This window comes from Coregonus lavaretus, assembly GCF_964263955.1.
Source record: "Coregonus lavaretus genome assembly, contig: SUPER_35_unloc_2, whole genome shotgun sequence".
In the NCBI taxonomy this organism is placed as follows: Eukaryota; Metazoa; Chordata; class Actinopteri; order Salmoniformes; family Salmonidae; genus Coregonus; species Coregonus lavaretus.
In genome coordinates, this window is record NW_028167180.1 from 3,668,129 (window position 1) to 3,688,596 (window position 20,468).

Sequence of the window (20,468 nt, forward strand, 5' to 3'; positions counted from 1 at the left end):
AGCTCTCCAGGAACAGGTTGGAGTGAATATCTACAGGAGGGTAGCTCTCCCAGGAACAGGGTTGGAGTGAATATCTACCAGGAGGGTAGCTCTCCAGGAACAGGGTTGGAGTGAATATCTACAGGAGGGTAGCTCTCCAGGAACAGGGTTGGAGTGAATATCTACAGGAGGGTAGCTCTCCAGGAACAGGGTTGGAGTGAATATCTACAGGAGGGTAGCTCTCAGGAACAGGGTTGGAGTGAATATCTACAGGAGGGTAGCTCTCCAGGAACAGGGTTGGAGTGAATATCTACAGGAGGGTAGCTCTCCAGGAACAGGGTTGGAGTGAATATCTACAGGAGGGTAGCTCTCCAGGAACAGGGTTGGATAACCCTGATGTAAGGAACAGTGTGCCATTTGGGACATAACCTGGTCTGGGGTACGATTCAGTTAGAAGCCAAAATATGCTCTCACCTCCTTCCCCCTCACATAACTTAACAATGTGGTCATAGTTAACAGCAAAGCCTTCCAGTATACCTGTAGCAAGGCTCTGTGAAGAGAAGAACTGTTCAGAAATACTCTTTAGTATAAAGTTACTGCAATAGTGGTGTGTAGTTTGGCATGTGTACATCACTGTTGTTAGAACCACAACTCAGCAATCACACTTCAAACAAATACGAAAACAACACCGGCAGTAGATCAACTAACATTGATTCTTTGTTGGAACACAGCAGAAGTTTAGTGGTAATTAGTTATCACAAGAAAAAAACCTTGACTGGAAATCGTCACGGTCACTTCCAGAAATGTGGTTTTAACCATTCCAGTAAAAAAAGCGGTTTGTCAGTTTAAGTTCAGTTACAGTTTGAATCCCATTCCAACAGTTCCCTTTTGATTAGCTTTGCTACTGTGGTGGTGAACGTTCCCAGTTCCGAGATGAAGTCACAACTGTCCGTATTGTGGTGGGAGGAGTTAGTGTAGTGTTGGAGGAGCTTCTAGGTGAGTTCAAAGGTGAGTCATTAGTGTGTCACTGTGGATGGGAGGGGTTACTAAATAGGACGTGGTCTTGTGTCAGTAGTGTTGACAGGTAGAAGAGGGATGTCAGGAGGATGGCAGGAGTCCATAGTGTTCCTTTAGTGGATAAAAGTCTGTCTGTGTCTAAAGAGAGGAATGCAAGACAGAGGGATAGGGAGAGATAGGGAGAGAGGGACAGAGAGATATGGAGAGATAGGGAGAGATAGGGAGAGAGGGACAGAGATAGAAAGAGAGTAGGGAGGTGAGGAAGGTTGGAGGTCATGCAAGTGGCTTATGTCACAGAACCCGAGAGTGATAGCAGGAAAAAGAGAGATGAAGAGAGAGTCAGAAAATGAGAGAGGAGAGAGAAAGAGAGAAGGGGTGAGAGAGAGAGAAAGAAAAGAGAAAAATAGTCAGAAAACAGGAGAGAGACAGAAGGAGAGAGAGTCCAGTCCTAGTGGAGTCAGTGTTGTGTCCAGAGGTTCAGCAGGGGCAGTAGGCTGGAAGAGGCTGCTCTCTTCTAGTGATGCACACTATCAGTTTCTCTGTGGGAAGACAAGAAAGGAGAGAGAGGGTGTGGAGCGAGAGAGAGAGAGAGGGGTTAATACCATGTGCAATATTTGTTGTACGAGTGCCACTCATAAACCAGCTGTATAAGCTTAGAGGATTGAGAGGACACAGACACGGAACAGACATGGAACAAATGAACAAACATCAAGACACAAGATCAACAACATACTACATCAAATATACAATTCACCAGCAGAGGGAGCAAGAAAGAACAAACCAACCCAATGGACACACAGGTTAGGCCATGCGGTTTAGTGAGAAAGGCAGGTGTTCAGTCAGTGGACACACATACCATGCGCTCACATGCAGTGTGTGAGGGGGTGTGGCCTAACCGTCATAAGAGTCCATGAGAGGAACAGAGTCCCGCCTCTCCTCATACAGCCCTCCCTGAGAGGGGGAAGAGAGAAGGGGGGAGGAGGGAGAGAAAGAGAGAAGGGGGGAGGAGGGAGAAAAAGAGAGAAGGGGGGAGGAGGGGGAGAAATAGAGAAGGGGGAGGAAAAGAGAGAAGGGGGGAGGAGGGGGAGAAAGAGAGAAGGGGGGAGGAGGGAGGAAAAGAGAGAAGGGGGGAGGAGGGGGAGAAAGAGAGAAGGGGGAGGAGGGAGGAAAAGAGAGAAGGGGGGAGGAGGGGGAGAAGGGGGAGGAGGGAGGAAAAGAGAGAAGGGGGGAGGAGGGGGAGAAAGAGAGAAGGGGGAGGAGGGAGGAAAAGAGAGAAGGGGGGAGGAGGGGGAGAAAGAGAGAAGGGGGAGGAGTGGTAGTTCGAGAGGGGGTGGAGGGAAGAGAGACAAGATGGAGAGAGACAAGGTGGGGAGAGATGAGGGGAGAGACAATGAGAGGAGAGATGAGGGTAGTTAGGAGGAGAGGAGAGCGAGAAAAGGGGGGAGGGAGAAGAGGGAAGAGAAAGCAGTGGTAACAGGGCGGTGGTGACAGGGCGGTGGTGAGAGGGCGGTGGTGACAGGGCGGTGGTGACAGGGCGGTGGTGACAGGGCGGTGGTGACAGGGCGGTGGTGACAGGGCGGTGGTGACAGGGCGGTGGTAACAGAGCGGTGGTAACAGAGCGGTGGTAACAGAGCGGTGGTAACAGAGCGGTGGTAACAGAGAGGTGGTAACAGAGAGGTGGTAACAGAGAGGTGGTAACAGAGAGGTGGTAACAGAGAGGTGGTAACAGAGAGGTGGTAACAGAGAGGTGGTAACAGAGAGGTGGTAACAGAGCGGTGGTAACAGAGCGGTGGTAACAGAGAGGTGGTAACAGAGCGGTGGTAACAGAGAGGTGGTAACAGAGAGGTGGTAACAGAGAGGTGGTAACAGAGAGGTGGTAACAGAGAGGTGGTAACAGAGAGGTGGTAACAGAGCGGTGGTAACAGAGAGGTGGTAACAGAGAGGTGGTGGGTTGAAGCAGAGGGGGCAGAGGGGGCAGAGAGAAAGTGACAGACAGAAGGGTGTGTTCAGAAATAACAATATGAAGACAAGAAGAATGTGATAACAAGGGAGAGAGAGAGGGCGAGAGAGAGAGGGGGAGGGTTGATAAAGTGGGTTAGTGTCAGAAGAAGTTGAGGGGAAGTTAAGTGAGAAATCGTTTGTGAGAAAAGAAGCTAACCACAGTATTTAGTGAGACGTGTGAGAACATGCTCTGTGTGTGTGTGTGTGTGTACCTGTGCTGTGTCTTTGTCAGCAGGCTCGAGTGTTGCGTCCAGAGTGTTCTTCCTCCCCCTCTGGTCCAGTGTGGAGTAGGCATCTGGAAGACAGCCAAGGGCTGTTAACAACTGTGTGTGTGTGTGTGTGTGTGTGTGTGTGTGTGTGTGTGTGTGTGTGTGTGTGTGTGTGTGTGTGTGTGTGTGTGTGTGTGTGTGTGTGTGTGTGTGTGTGTGTGTGAGTGTGTGTGTGTGAGTGTGTGTGTGTGTGTGCTCAGACATACCTGGTCCCATATCATTTAGTGGAATCATGTCTCTCTCTCTGTTTCCTCCTCCTGACAAACAAACACAGTCACAGGATGATAGACTGATAGTGTGTGGTTATAGGCAGTGGTTGGGTGACTGGGGTCGCCACATTCAAAAAAATTCATGTTTTTTGTTTTTAATTTAGAGTACAGATTGGTATAATATACAAACTCTTGAGAAATAATTTGAAAAACACCATTTTATAATTTTATTGAGTACATTCATTTATCGGAGAGATGAAAATGTAATGAATAAAAGGTTATTTTGTTGATGTAAAAATCGAAATTTACCCATTTTAGGGTTGTGTCATTTGATTTGTGGTGGGGTGTGGGTTGTGAGAAATTCTGGGGGGAAAAACATTGAATACGACAGCTATAGTCTATTCAGAGCCGTGGTCCAGTCGGGTCCGGTCTGGTCCATCAGCTGTAGTTACATAGACCAGAGACCCATGACAATCAAACATGGATCCAACCCAGACCCGACGGACGAGTTCGAATTTTGGACTCAGACCCGCTTAGTTCCGGAGTCGGGTCTCAGATATTCAGGTAGACCTGTGAAGACCTCTTAGTACGTGTATCTAGATCTATGGTCTGTCTCACCCCTGTCTATGAGCGGCAGCGTGCTGTCTTCATATCCTCCGTTGACCCGGGGCTGGGAGTTGTTGGGGGGGTTGAGATTCACCATGAAGTCTGTCTTCTTCCAGCCATCCTTCTCCAGGGTCTTCCTCAACTCCTTATAGCCCCAAACTAACTGGAGTATCAGGCCTGCACCACGCACCTCTCGCTCTGACCGGTTACTAGGGGGAGGGGAGAGAGACAGAGAGAGACAGAGAGAGAGACAGAGAGAGAGAGAGTTAGAGTTAGACACCATCTGGAGTAGCAGGACTTACCCACGCACCTCTCGCTCTGACCGGTTACTACCAGGGGGAGTCTACAGCTTAAAACAGTTCCATTTATAAAGAGTATCAGAAAGAGAGAGAACTAGAGGACTCAAAAAGAGAGAGAGAGAGAACTAGAGGACTCAAAAAGAGAGAGAACTAGAGGACTCAGAAAGAGAGAGAGAGAGAGAACTAGAGGACTCAGAGAGAGAGAGAAGAGGACTCAGAGAGAGAGAGAGAACTAGAGGACTCAGAAAGAGAGAGAGAGAGAACTCAGAAAGAGAGAGAGAACTAGAGGACTCAGAAAGAGAGAGAGAACTAGAGGACTCAGAAAGAGAAACAGCATCAAATAGAAAGAGGTGATAGAAATACCCCACAAAACAAAACCATAGGAGACACCCCCAGTCCACCCCAGGAGAGTTCAACTAAACACCCAGTCCACCCCAGGAGAGGTCAACTAAACACCCAGTCCACCCCAGGAGAGTTCAACTAAACACCCAGTCCACCCCAGGAGAGGTCAACTAAACACCCAGTCCACCCCAGGAGAGTTCAACTAAATACCCAGTCCACCCCAGGGGAGTTCAACTAAACACCCAGTCCACCCCAGGGGAGTTCAACTAAACACCCAGTCCACCCCAGGGGAGTTCAACTAAACACCCAGTCCACCCCAGGGGAGTTCAACTAAACACCCAGTCCACCCCAGGGGAGTTCAACTAAACACCTAGTACACCCCAGGGGAGTTCAACTAAACACCCAGTCCACCCCAGGGGAGTTCAACTAAACACCCAGTCCACCCCAGGGGAGTTCAACTAAACACCTAGTACACCCCAGGGGAGTTCAACTAAACACCCAGTCCACCCCAGGGGAGTTCAACTAAACACCCAGTCCACCCCAGGGGAGTTCAACTAAACACCCAGTCCACCCCAGGGGAGTTCAACTAAACACCCAGTCCACCCCAGGGGAGTTCAACTAAACACCCAGTCCACCCCAGGGGAGTTCAACTAAACACCCAGTGCACCCCAGGGGAGTTACATTTTACATTTACATTTTAGTCATTTAGCAGATGCTCTTATCCAGAGCGACTTACAGTTAGTGAGTGCATACATTTTCATACTGGCCCCCCAGGGGAGTTCAACTTTATCTCTGGAGGGACATGGCTCTTTTTTTTTTTTTTGGTATTTCCTTTCAATTCCTGTCTAATGATCAGTACAAGGGAGGAGAGATACCCTGCCGGCCCTCAGCCCACCAGCGATTGAGTTTGACACTCCTGTTCAACCCCATCCTTACTGATGGATATAGACACATGAAGCTCTTTTTGTCACACACACACACACACACACACACACACACACACTCCATCTTACCTGTCCTTATTGATGAGCACCAGTCTCTCGATGCCCTGCGAGGCTCTGAGGAGCTTGGCAGCGTCCAGGCTGGAGCCCAGTACCTCATGAAGGGTGCTCAGTACAGACACCACCGTCTCCTCTGACAGAGCCCTCACAGGCTGGCTCTGACCCCCACCAGGCAGGTTGGATACCAGGTGGGGAACTGCATGTTTACCTAGAGAGACAAGAGGTCGAGATTAATAGCTATAGTATGTAAACACACAGGTTAGCTCAGAGAGAGAGCGAGAGAGAGCGAGAGAGAGCGAAAAACAAAATGAATACAGTTGAACAGTTCCACACAAACACTACTAACCCAGCAGGTCTCTGTTGCGTGCGTCAATAGCCAGGTTCCTCAGAGCTCCAGACATGGCCCTGACCACCCGGTCGTTACCATGGGCCAACAGCTCTGTCATCATGGGAAGACCCTTCTCCTGACGCAACAATGCACGGATATACCGCCCATACTGAGAGAGAGAGAGAGAGAGAGAGAGAGAGAGAGAGAGAGAATTAACAGTTATACCGCCCATACTGAGAGAGAGAGAGAGAGAGAGAGAGAGAGAGAGAGAGAGAGAGAATAAATACAGATGAATGATTATTCTAGAGTGGGCATTAGTGTTGTTGTGTTCAGGAAATGGACAGACTGTTTTGAGTACTAGACTGTGGTTTAATAAGGGTCTAGAAAGGTGGTGTCTTGGTTGAAGGTGGAGTTTGCGATTATACTGTGGTTGACTTACGGTTCAGGTGTAAAGGGCTGTGTCTTTGTTAGAGGCCAAGGAAGGAGGCTGAAAGGGATGTGTGGTGGTGTCGGACCTGATGGTGGTTGTGTTTGGGTTAAAGTAACAGGCCGTGGTGTCTCAAGGTGTGTGATGGTGTTGTGGTTGACTCACGGTCCAGCGTCCGGCACACAGGTTCTGCACGGCTCCGGCGGAGGCTTCCAGCACGGTGGGGTTCTTACTCTCCTTCAACAGAGAGGTGTAGACACGCACCACCTCTGGCTGGAACAACAACTCATAACCTGGACACACACAGACGGAGAGGAGGGAGGGAGGGAGAGGAGGGAGGGAGGGAGGGAGGGAGGTACGGAGGGGAGTCAGAAACATGTAGACACTGGTCTTCTCCTTTTCACCTGCACTGATGCTGCATTCACAAATCTCTGACAGTGCGTTCAAGACAACTGGGAACTCAGGGGGAAAAAACTAGCTCCGACTGGGAAAAATCACTTTCAACGGTCATCTAACTCGGAATTCCAAGTCGGAAACTCGGGCCTCCTCCTAGAGCTCTGACTTTCAGACCTGACGATCACTGACATGTTGTCTTGAAAGCATCATGATTTTGAAAGAACTACACAGGTGATAACAATGTGATGGAAGCTCATCAGGCTGGCTGAGCTTTCACCTGGTCACTTCTTTCAGATCATTACAATAAAGAAGTGGACAGGAGAGATGTTTTTAGACAACTGAGAAGGATTCATATTCTAGTCTACATGACGACACTTTATATTGTGTTACCTTTGGCAGGTGTGGTCCTCTTTGGAATGTCAATCATATCTCCTGCTCCGTCCTCATTATTTCTCCCTGCAACAGAACATCAGAACACTCAGGAACAGACACACAGAACACTCTAGAACCCTCTGCCCACACTACGGTGCTCTAGAACCCTCTGCCCACACTATGGTGCTCTAGAACTCTCTGCCACTCTATGGGGCTCTAGAACTCTCTGCCCACTCCATGGGGCTCTAGAACTCTCTGCCCACTCCATGGGGCTCTAGAACACTGTGCCCACTCTATGGGGCTCTAGAACACTGTGCCCACTCTATGGGGCTCTAGAACACTGTGCCCACTCTATGGGGCTCTAGAACACTGTGCCCACTCTATGGGGCTCTAGAACACTGTGCCCACTCTAAGGGGCTCTAGAACACTCTGCCCACTCTATGGGGCTCTAGAACACTCTGCCCACTCTATGGGGCTCTAGAACCCTCTTTTTATTTATTTTTATTTCACCTTTATTTAACCAGGTAAGCCAGTTGAGAACAAGTTCTCATTTACAACTGCGACCTGGCCAAGATTAAGCAAAGCAGTGCGATAAAAACAACACCACAGAGTTACATATGGAATAAACAAAACGTACAGTCAATAACACAATAGAAATCTATATACAGTGTGTGCAAATGTAGTAAGTTATAGAGGTAAGGCAATAAATAGGCCATAGTGCAAAATAATTACAATTTAGTATTAACACTGGAGTGATAGATGTGCAGAAGATGATGTGCAAATAGAGATACTGGGGTGCAAATGAGCAAAATAAATAACAATGTAAATAACAATATGGGGATGAAGTAGTTGGGTGGACTAATTACAGATGGGCTGTGTACAGGTGCAGTGATCGGTAAGGTGCTCTGACAACTGATGCTTAAAGATAGTGAGGGAGATAAGTGTCTCCAGCTTCAGAGATTTTTGCAGTTCGTTCCAGTCATTTGCAGCAGAGAACTGGAAGGAATGGCGGCCAAAGGAGGTGTTGGCTTTGGGGATGACCAATGAGATATACCTGCTGGAACGCATAATACAGGTGGGTGTTGCTATGGTGACCAATGGTGTTGGACCTGATGGTGGCTGTGTTTGGGCGGGGATTTGCCTAGCAGTGATTTATAGATGACCTGGAGCCAGTGGGTTTGGCGACGAATATGTAGTGAGGGCCAGCCAACGAGAGCGTACAGGTCACAATGGTGGGTAGTATATGGAGCTTTAGTGACAAAACGGATGGCACTGTGATAGACTACATCCAATTTGCTGAGTAGAGTGTTGGAAGCTATTTTGTAAATGACATCGCCAAAGTCAAGGATCGGTAGGATAGTCAGTTTTACGAGGGCATTTTTGGCAGCATGAGTGAAGGAGGCTTTGTTGCGAAATAGGAAGCCGATTCTAGATTTAACTTTGGATTGGAGATGCTTAATGTGACTCTGGAAGGAGCGTTTACGGTCTAACCAGACACCTAGGTATTTGTAGTTGTCCACATATTCTAAGTCAGACCCGCCGAGAGTAGTGATTCTAGTCGGGTGGGCAGGTGCAAGCAGCGTTCGATTGAAGAGCATGCATTTAGTTTTACTAGCGTTTAAGAGCAGTTGGAGGCCACGGAAGGAGTGTTGTATGGCATTGAAGCTCATTTGGAGGTTTGTTAACACAATGAAGGGCCACATGTATACAAAATGGTGTCGTCTGCATTGAGGTGGATCTGAGAATCACCAGCAGCAAGAGCGACATCATTGATATACACAGAGAATAGAGTCGGCCCGAGATTTGAACCCTGTGGCACCCCCATAGAGACTGCCAGAGGTCCAGACAACAGGCCCTGTGATTTGACACATTGAACTCTATCTGAGAAGTAGTTGGTGAACCAGGCGAGGCAGTCATTTGAGAAACCAAGGCTATTTAGTCTGCCAATAAGAATGCGGTGATTGACAGGGGGCATGGGCAAGTTGCAGCGGAGGGTGCAGAGCTGGTGGCCGGGGTAGGGGTAGCCAGGTGGAATGCATTGCCAGCTGTAGCAAAATGCTTATTGAAATTCTTGATTATCATAGATTTATCGGTGGTGACGGTGTTTCCTAGCATCAGTGCAGTGGGTAGCTAGGAGGAGGTGCTCTTATTCTCCATGGACTTTACAGTGTCCCAAAACTTTTTGGAGTTAGTGCTACAGGATGCACATTTCTGTTTGAAAAAGCTAGCCTTTGCTTTCCTCGTCACTCTGCCCACTCTATGGTGCTCTAGAACACTCTGCCCACTCTATGGTGCTCTAGAACACTCTGCCCACTCTATGGTGCTCTAGAACACTCTGCCCACTCTATGGTGCTCTAGAACCACACACCTCTGTGAGCCACTGAAAAAGCCGCTATGTAGGAGCACGCATGCTCACACACACACTCTCACACGTGCACTTTCTCTGTTACACTCATCCTCCTCTACGGGACGGTAGAGAGCATGACAATGCATGCATAGAGTTAGGAGACTGACAGTAGCATTAGAGTTAGGAGACTGACAGTAGCATTAGAGTTAGGAGACTGACACAGTAGCATTAGAGTTAGGAGACTGACACAGTAGCATTAGAGTTAGGAGACTGACAGTAGCATTAGAGTTAGGAGACTGACACAGTAGCATTAGAGTTAGGAGACTGACACAGTAGCATTAGAGTTAGGAGACTGACAGTAGCATTAGAGTTAGGAGACTGACAGTAGCATTAGAGTTAGGAGACTGACACAGTAGCATTAGAGTTAGGAGACTGACACAGTAGCATTAGAGTTAGGAGACTGACAGTAGCATTAGAGTTAGGAGACTGACACAGTAGCATTAGAGTTAGGAGACTGACACAGTAGCATTAGAGTTAGGAGACTGACAGTAGCATTAGAGTTAGGAGACTGACAGTAGCATTAGAGTTAGGAGACTGACACAGTAGCATTAGAGTTAGGAGACTGACACAGTAGCATTAGAGTTAGGAGACTGACACAGTAGCATTAGAGTTAGGAGACTGACACAGTAGCATTAGAGTTAGGAGACTGACACAGTAGCATTAGAGTTAGGAGACTGACACAGTAGCATTAGAGTTAGGAGACTGACACAGTAGCATTAGAGTTAGGAGACTGACACAGTAGCATTAGAGTTAGGAGACTGACACAGTAGCATTAGAGTTAGGAGACTGACAGTAGCATTAGAGTTAGGAGACTGACAGAGTAGCATTAGAGTTAGGAGACTGACACAGTAGCATTAGAGTTAGGAGACTGACACAGTAGCATTAGAGTTAGGAGACTGACAGTAGCATTAGAGTTAGGAGACTGACAGTAGCATTAGAGTTAGGAGACTGACAGTAGCATTAGAGTTAGGAGACTGACAGTAGCATTAGAGTTAGGAGACTGACACAGTAGCATTAGAGTTAGGAGACTGACACAGTAGCATTAGAGTTAGGAGACTGACACAGTAGCATTAGAGTTAGGAGACTGACACAGTAGCATTAGAGTTAGGAGACTGACACAGTAGCATTAGAGTTAGGAGACTGACACAGTAGCATTAGAGTTAGGAGACTGACACAGTAGCATTAGAGTTAGGAGACTGACAGTAGCATTAGAGTTAGGAGACTGACAGTAGCATTAGAGTTAGGAGACTGACACAGTAGCATTAGAGTTAGGAGACTGACACAGTAGCATTAGAGTTAGGAGACTGACAGTAGCATTAGAGTTAGGAGACTGACACAGTAGCATTAGAGTTAGGAGACTGACACAGTAGCATTAGAGTTAGGAGACTGACAGTAGCATTAGAGTTAGGAGACTGACAGTAGCATTAGAGTTAGGAGACTGACAGTAGCATTAGAGTTAGGAGACTGACACAGTAGCATTAGAGTTAGGAGACTGACAGTAGCATTAGAGTTAGGAGACTGACACAGTAGCATTAGAGTTAGGAGACTGACAGTAGAATTAGAGTTAGGAGACTGACACAGTAGCATTAGAGTTAGGAGACTGACACAGTAGCATTACAGTTAGGAGACTGACACAGTAGCATTAGAGTTAGGAGACTGACACAGTAGCATTAGAGTTAGGAGACTGACACAGTAGCATTAGAGTTAGGAGACTGACAGTAGCATTAGAGTTAGGAGACTGACACAGTAGCATTAGAGTTAGGAGACTGACACAGTAGCATTAGAGTTAGGAGACTGACAGTAGCATTAGAGTTAGGAGACTGACAGTAGCATTAGAGTTAGGAGACTGACAGTAGCATTAGAGTTAGGAGACTGACAGTAGCATTAGAGTTAGGAGACTGACACAGTAGCATTAGAGTTAGGAGACTGACACAGTAGCATTAGAGTTAGGAGACTGACACAGTAGCATTAGAGTTAGGAGACTGACACAGTAGCATTAGGAGACTGACACAGTAGCATTAGAGTTAGGAGACTGACACAGTAGCATTAGAGTTAGGAGACTGACAGTAGCATTAGAGTTAGGAGACTGACACAGTAGCATTAGGAGACTGACACAGTAGCATTAGAGTTAGGAGACTGACACAGTAGCATTAGAGTTAGGAGACTGACAGTAGCATTAGAGTTAGGAGACTGACACAGTAGCATTAGAGTTAGGAGACTGACAGTAGCATTAGAGTTAGGAGACTGACACAGTAGCATTAGAGTTAGGAGACTGACAGTAGCATTAGAGTTAGGAGACTGACACAGTAGCATTAGAGTTAGGAGACTGACACAGTAGCATTAGAGTTAGGAGACTGACACAGTAGCATTAGAGTTAGGAGACTGACACAGTAGCATTAGAGTTAGGAGACTGACACAGTAGCATTATAGTTAGGAGACTGACAGTAGCATTAGAGTTAGGAGACTGACGGTAGCATTAGAGTTAGGAGACTGACACAGTAGCATTAGAGTTAGGAGACTGACACAGTAGCATTAGAGTTAGGAGACTGACACAGTAGCATTAGAGTTAGGAGACTGACACAGTAGCATTAGAGTTAGGAGACTGACAGTAGCATTAGAGTTAGGAGACTGACACAGTAGCATTAGAGTTAGGAGACTGACAGTAGCATTAGAGTTAGGAGACTGACACAGTAGCATTAGAGTTAGGAGACTGACAGTAGCATTAGAGTTAGGAGACTGACACAGTAGCATTAGAGTTAGGAGACTGACACAGTAGCATTAGAGTTAGGAGACTGACAGTAGCATTAGAGTTAGGAGACTGACACAGTAGCATTAGAGTTAGGAGACTGACACAGTAGCATTAGAGTTAGGAGACTGACACAGTAGCATTAGAGTTAGGAGACTGACACAGTAGCATTAGGAGACTGACACAGTAGCATTAGAGTTAGGAGACTGACACAGTAGCATTAGAGTTAGGAGACTGACAGTAGCATTAGAGTTAGGAGACTGACACAGTAGCATTAGGAGACTGACACAGTAGCATTAGAGTTAGGAGACTGACACAGTAGCATTAGAGTTAGGAGACTGACAGTAGCATTAGAGTTAGGAGACTGACAGTAGCATTAGAGTTAGGAGACTGACAGTAGCATTAGAGTTAGGAGACTGACACAGTAGCATTAGAGTTAGGAGACTGACAGTAGCATTAGAGTTAGGAGACTGACACAGTAGCATTAGAGTTAGGAGACTGACACAGTAGCATTAGAGTTAGGAGACTGACACAGTAGCATTAGAGTTAGGAGACTGACACAGTAGCATTAGAGTTAGGAGACTGACACAGTAGCATTAGAGTTAGGAGACTGACACAGTAGCATTAGAGTTAGGAGACTGACACAGTAGCATTAGAGTTAGGAGACTGACACAGTAGCATTAGAGTTAGGAGACTGACACAGTAGCATTAGAGTTAGGAGACTGACACAGTAGCATTAGAGTTAGGAGACTGACAGTAGCATTAGAGTTAGGAGACTGACAGTAGCATTAGAGTTAGGAGACTGACACAGTAGCATTAGAGTTAGGAGACTGACACAGTAGCATTAGAGTTAGGAGACTGACAGTAGCATTAGAGTTAGGAGACTGACACAGTAGCATTAGAGTTAGGAGACTGACACAGTAGCATTAGAGTTAGGAGACTGACAGTAGCATTAGAGTTAGGAGACTGACACAGTAGCATTAGAGTTAGGAGACTGACACAGTAGCATTAGAGTTAGGAGACTGACACAGTAGCATTAGAGTTAGGAGACTGACACAGTAGCATTAGAGTTAGGAGACTGACACAGTAGCATTAGAGTTAGGAGACTGACAGTAGCATTAGAGTTAGGAGACTGACAGTAGCATTAGAGTTAGGAGACTGACACAGTAGCATTAGAGTTAGGAGACTGACACAGTAGCATTAGAGTTAGGAGACTGACACAGTAGCATTAGAGTTAGGAGACTGACAGTAGCATTAGAGTTAGGAGACTGACACAGTAGCATTAGAGTTAGGAGACTGACAGTAGCATTAGAGTTAGGAGACTGACACAGTAGCATTAGAGTTAGGAGACTGACAGTAGAATTAGAGTTAGGAGACTGACACAGTAGCATTAGAGTTAGGAGACTGACACAGTAGCATTAGAGTTAGGAGACTGACACAGTAGCATTAGAGTTAGGAGACTGACACAGTAGCATTAGAGTTAGGAGACTGACACAGTAGCATTAGAGTTAGGAGACTGACACAGTAGCATTAGAGTTAGGAGACTGACACAGTAGCATTAGAGTTAGGAGACTGACACAGTAGCATTAGAGTTAGGAGACTGACACAGTAGCATTAGAGTTAGGAGACTGACAGTAGCATTAGAGTTAGGAGACTGACACAGTAGCATTAGAGTTAGGAGACTGACAGTAGCATTAGAGTTAGGAGACTGACACAGTAGCATTAGAGTTAGGAGACTGACACAGTAGCATTAGAGTTAGGAGACTGACACAGTAGCATTAGAGTTAGGAGACTGACAGTAGCATTAGAGTTAGGAGACTGACAGTAGCATTAGAGTTAGGAGACTGACAGTAGCATTAGAGTTAGGAGACTGACACAGTAGCATTAGAGTTAGGAGACTGACACAGTAGCATTAGAGTTAGGAGACTGACACAGTAGCATTAGAGTTAGGAGACTGACACAGTAGCATTAGAGTTAGGAGACTGACACAGTAGCATTAGGAGACTGACACAGTAGCATTAGAGTTAGGAGACTGACACAGTAGCATTAGAGTTAGGAGACTGACAGTAGCATTAGAGTTAGGAGACTGACACAGTAGCATTAGAGTTAGGAGACTGACACAGTAGCATTAGAGTTAGGAGACTGACAGTAGCATTAGAGTTAGGAGACTGACACAGTAGCATTAGAGTTAGGAGACTGACAGTAGCATTAGAGTTAGGAGACTGACAGTAGCATTAGAGTTAGGAGACTGACACAGTAGCATTAGAGTTAGGAGACTGACACAGTAGCATTAGAGTTAGGAGACTGACACAGTAGCATTAGAGTTAGGAGACTGACACAGTAGCATTATAGTTAGGAGACTGACAGTAGCATTAGAGTTAGGAGACTGACACAGTAGCATTAGAGTTAGGAGACTGACACAGTAGCATTAGAGTTAGGAGACTGACACAGTAGCATTAGAGTTAGGAGACTGACACAGTAGCATTAGAGTTAGGAGACTGACACAGTAGCATTAGAGTTAGGAGACTGACACAGTAGCATTAGAGTTAGGAGACTGACACAGTAGCATTAGAGTTAGGAGACTGACACAGTAGCATTAGAGTTAGGAGACTGACACAGTAGCATTAGAGTTAGGAGACTGACAGTAGCATTAGAGTTAGGAGACTGACACAGTAGCATTAGAGTTAGGAGACTGACACAGTAGCATTATAGTTAGGAGACTGACACAGTAGCATTAGAGTTAGGAGACTGACACAGTAGCATTAGAGTTAGGAGACTGACACAGTAGCTTTAGAGTTAGGAGACTGACAGTAGCATTAGAGTTAGGAGACTGACAGTAGCATTAGAGTTAGGAGACTGACACAGTAGCATTAGAGTTAGGAGACTGACACAGTAGCATTATAGTTAGGAGACTGACACAGTAGCATTATAGTTAGGAGACTGACACAGTAGCATTAGAGTTAGGAGACTGACACAGTAGCATTAGAGTTAGGAGACTGACACGGTAGCATTAGAGTTAGGAGACTGACACAGTAGCATTAGAGTTAGGAGACTGACACAGTAGCATTAGAGTTAGGAGACTGACACAGTAGCATTAAAGTTAGGAGACTGACACAGTAGCATTAAAGTTAGGAGACTGACACAGTAGCATTAGAGTTAGGAGACTGACACAGTAGCATTAGAGTTAGGAGACTGACACAGTAGCATTAGAGTTAGGAGACTGACACAGTAGCATTAGAGTTAGGAGACTGACAGTAGCATTAGAGTTAGGAGACTGACAGTAGCATTAGAGTTAGGAGACTGACACAGTAGCATTAGAGTTAGGAGACTGACACAGTAGCATTAGAGTTAGGAGACTGACAGTAGCATTAGAGTTATGAGACTGACACAGTAGCATTAGAGTTAGGAGACTGACACAGTAGCATTAGAGTTAGGAGACTGACAGTAGCATTAGAGTTAGGAGACTGACAGTAGCATTAGAGTTAGGAGACTGACACAGTAGCATTAGAGTTAGGAGACTGACACAGTAGCATTAGAGTTAGGAGACTGACACAGTAGCATTAGAGTTAGGAGACTGACACAGTAGCATTAGAGTTAGGAGACTGACAGTAGCATTAGAGTTAGGAGACTGACAGTAGCATTAGAGTTAGGAGACTGACACAGTAGCATTAGAGTTAGGAGACTGACACAGTAGCATTAGAGTTAGGAGACTGACACAGTAGCATTAGAGTTAGGAGACTGACACAGTAGCATTAGAGTTAGGAGACTGACACAGTAGCATTATAGTTAGGAGACTGACACAGTAGCATTATAGTTAGGAGACTGACAGTAGCATTAGAGTTAGGAGACTGACACAGTAGCATTATAGTTAGGAGACTGACACAGTAGCATTAGAGTTAGGAGACTGACACAGTAGCATTAGAGTTAGGAGACTGACACAGTAGCATTAGAGTTAGGAGACTGACAGTAGCATTAGAGTTAGGAGACTGACAGTAGCATTAGAGTTAGGAGACTGACACAGTAGCATTAGAGTTAGGAGACTGACACAGTAGCATTATAGTTAGGAGACTGACACAGTAGCATTATAGTTAGGAGACTGACACAGTAGCATTAGAGTTAGGAGACTGACACAGTAGCATTAGAGTTAGGAGACTGACACAGTAGCATTAGAGTTAGGAGACTGACACAGTAGCATTAGAGTTAGGAGACTGACACAGTAGCATTAGAGTTAGGAGACTGACACAGTAGCATTAAAGTTAGGAGACTGACACAGTAGCATTAGAGTTAGGAGACTGACACAGTAGCATTAGAGTTAGGAGACTGACACAGTAGCATTTGAGTTAGGAGACTGACAGTAGCATTAGAGTTAGGAGACTGACACAGTAGCATTAGAGTTAGGAGACTGACACAGTAGCATTAGAGTTAGGAGACTGACACAGTAGCATTAGAGTTAGGAGACTGACACAGTAGCATTAGAGTTAGGAGACTGACACAGTAGCATTAGAGTTAGGAGACTGACACAGTAGCATTATAGTTAGGAGACTGACACAGTAGCATTAGAGTTAGGAGACTGACACAGTAGCATTAGAGTTAGGAGACTGACACAGTAGCATTAGAGTTAGGAGACTGACACAGTAGCATTAGAGTTAGGAGACTGACACAGTAGCATTAGAGTTAGGAGACTGACACAGTAGCATTAGAGTTAGGAGACTGACACAGTAGCATTAGAGTTAGGAGACTGACACAGTAGCATTAGAGTTAGGAGACTGACACAGTAGCATTAGAGTTAGGAGACTGACACAGTAGCATTAGAGTTAGGAGACTGACACAGTAGCATTAGAGTTAGGAGACTGACACAGTAGCATTAGAGTTAGGAGACTGACACAGTAGCATTAGAGTTAGGAGACTGACACAGTAGCATTAGAGTTAGGAGACTGACAGTAGCATTAGAGTTAGGAGACTGACAGTAGCATTAGAGTTAGGAGACTGACAGTAGCATTAGAGTTAGGAGACTGACAGTAGCATTAGAGTTAGGAGACTGACAGTAGCATTAGAGTTAGGAGACTGACAGTAGCATTAGAGTTAGGAGACTGACAGTAGCATTAGAGTTAGGAGACTGACAGTAGCATTAGAGTTAGGAGACTGACAGTAGCATTAGAGTTAGGAGACTGACAGTAGCATTAGAGTTAGGAGACTGACACAGTAGCATTAGAGTTAGGAGACTGACACAGTAGCATTAGAGTTAGGAGACTGACACAGTAGCATTAGAGTTAGGAGACTGACAGTAGCATTAGAGTTAGGAGACTGACAGTAGCATTAGAGTTAGGAGACTGACACAGTAGCATTAGAGTTAGGAGACTGACAGTAGCATTAGAGTTAGGAGACTGACAGTAGCATTAGAGTTAGGAGACTGACAGTAGCATTAGAGTTAGGAGACTGACAGTAGCATTAGAGTTAGGAGACTGACAGTAGCATTAGAGTTAGGAGACTGACACAGTAGCATTAGAGTTAGGAGACTGACAGTAGCATTAGAGTTAGGAGACTGACAGTAGCATTAGCCAGTCCTAATTAATGCTCTAGCAAGCAGCCAAGCAGAGGTCATCAAAGAGTCAGAGCTTACCTTTAGAACACCACTCGTCTGTTCCACAGCAGAAAGAAGGAGAAGAGAACGAGGGAGGAGGATGAGGGAGGGAGGAATGATGGAAGGAGAGGAGAAAGGAAGTTCATTTCAGTCTGAGCGAGAACAGCAGTAGTGACCCAGCCACCCAAACACCTCCACAGCTCCTCCCACCAAAGCACCAAGCATAGCTCAACTGTAGGCTTAGATTAGAAACTATCCCAGCAAAAACACACACTAATGTGCATGCCAGCACACAGACAGACACACAAAGGCAAACCATCAAAAACAAAATGTCAGAGAGAAACAAACAAATAATTTATATCACAGACAGACATCAGACACACAGACAGTAAGGATAGAGTGAGACCATTCTTTAGGACGGGGTAAACAGAGACCATTCTTTAGGACGGGGTAAACAGAGACCATTCTTTAGGACGGGGTAAACAGAGACCAATCTTTAGGATGGGGTAAACAGAGACCATTCTTTAGGACGGGGTAAACAGAGACCAATCTTTAGGATGGGGTAAACAGAGACCTGTCTGCTGTCTCTCTTTCCTGCTACACTGTCACTATACTACACACACACACTCTAAAGTCAACAATTACATCACTCTCCCTCTCCATCTGTCTTCCACACACATAATATAAACACTCTCAAACAGGAGAACACAGACACACCCACCTTTGCCCCTGCGGGAGCTGAAGCGGTTGGTCTTTCCAGTGGAGGGGGCGGGGCCCTGGTTGAGGGACATGGCTTCCTGGTAGCGCTCAGCGCCCGGCACCTCCCGGTGCACCTAAGGTCAAATCACAATTAGAATTATATAGTATAATATTGCTTATTTAAAGACATGCTCCGGAACTTTGCTGACTCCTAAGTAATTTTTTAACCCTCCCGCTTTGGGCTGATGTGTCAATATGTACTTCATGCATTCATAATCTATGAGCAGAATTACTGTCTTACTTCAATTAGCCACGAAATCCCTAGTTTGAAAGCATATTTTTCTGGAAGCTGTGCTGCGCCATTTTCCCTACATTTTACCCCATGTGGGCCAACACCCTAGCAATTCAAGTTCTAGCCAATGAGCTTCAGCCCCTCGTCATTTGAGTGACAGCTAGCAAGATGCACACACAACAGAGTGAGAGAGAGAGCAGTGACGTGGTGCACATATCTATGCATATGTGACGTAGTACGCAATTTTCAGGGACCACTTTTGGCTCGTGAGCGCTACTTTAAGAACTGTGAAAAGTGGTCACGATACCAGAATTTCGACTGCGATACAGATACCAGGTTTAGTATCATGATACTCGATACAGTACCAAAACGATACCATGGCAAAAAAACGATACCATGGCCAAAGTCACAGAATGGCACTTGATCCAGACAGATCTTCGAGTTCAATATCATTACATTTTAAATGTTTGATTTTTGAATGTATGCGTTAATGAATCAATTATACAATCAATTTTAATTAGTTTTTTTACTAATCTAACTCCATAACAACATAATGGTAATCATTTATTTGAATGGTAAATCTCTATTGATAAACTGGGTAAATCAAGATTTGCATAGAAGAAGCAATCTCATTTTATAAAAGTGTGCACTGTCTCTTTAAGACCCATGACATCATTTACACACACAGTCAGTTCAAAGCTCAAGCAAATATGATCTTGACTGGGAAAGAAATGAGGCGGGAGAGACGAAGTGAATTAATAAAGGTTTTGGTTACAATCAGCTTTGAAATCAGAAATATTTTTCGTTATGGTTTGAATGTCATCACAAACAAGGTAGTAGGGCATTGAATTGATGTTAGCTTCAGCTGTAAGCTAGCAAGGAAAATGTTCCTACAAAGCTGGAAGCTACCGCTATCTTCTTGCATTGTAAAGTGTTCTAGCCTGTAATGGACATTGTTTTGCTAACAGTAATTAACAGTTTCAACATTTCTATATGCCGTGTTGCTTTATTAAAGTGTGTTAACTTCTGTGCAACACGATGATGCAGCCCGGACTCCCAGTGAGTGCAGTGGTTCCTCAGAACAGGCTAGAGCCAGCAGTGGGTAAGTGGAGCAGGCACAGTGCTCTGGCGCTATAAGGGGACATCGTCTACGCTGATAAACAGACTTGATCCTCTCTCAATCAGTAGACGACGTGAGACTCATTTGACACAAGCACCAAAAGTAACATTAATTCCAGTACCGAACCGTTTGTCATGTTCTGGTATCGAAAACGTACAGAGGTTTGGGAATACCGTGCAACACTAACAACTACTGGCTAATAAAGCCCACAGAAGTACCAGAGAATCTCTTTAAAGTACAATTCAAAAGGTCACAGAAGGCAGAAGAAAACACTAGAAAGAAACAGGGGAGAAAGGGGAACATTATCAACAACAACAATACCTGATAGGATAGATTCCTCAGCAGACACATACTGTTCTCTATCAGCTGGAGAGACA

The 20,468-nt window shown here is 45.4% G+C and overlaps 1 protein-coding gene across 1 annotated transcript; it reads right to left on the minus strand.

The window, feature by feature from the left end:
* Nucleotides 1-228: 228 nt before the first annotated feature.
* On the minus strand, nucleotides 229-20,453 carry LOC311110148 (catenin delta-1-like). The gene is made up of 12 exons (XM_084188703.1): nucleotides 20,413-20,453; nucleotides 18,702-18,813; nucleotides 18,020-18,037; nucleotides 7,265-7,330; nucleotides 6,644-6,771; nucleotides 6,070-6,220; nucleotides 5,736-5,931; nucleotides 4,094-4,290; nucleotides 3,473-3,523; nucleotides 3,210-3,292; nucleotides 1,893-1,947; nucleotides 229-1,535 (listed from the first exon to the last, which is right to left on the minus strand). Exons 1-12 carry the CDS (start codon nucleotides 20,440-20,442, stop codon nucleotides 1,474-1,476), a joined length of 1,149 nt encoding a protein of 382 aa, XP_084044829.1. The 5' UTR covers nucleotides 20,443-20,453; the 3' UTR covers nucleotides 229-1,473.
* Between the last annotated feature and the right edge of the window lie 15 nt (nucleotides 20,454-20,468).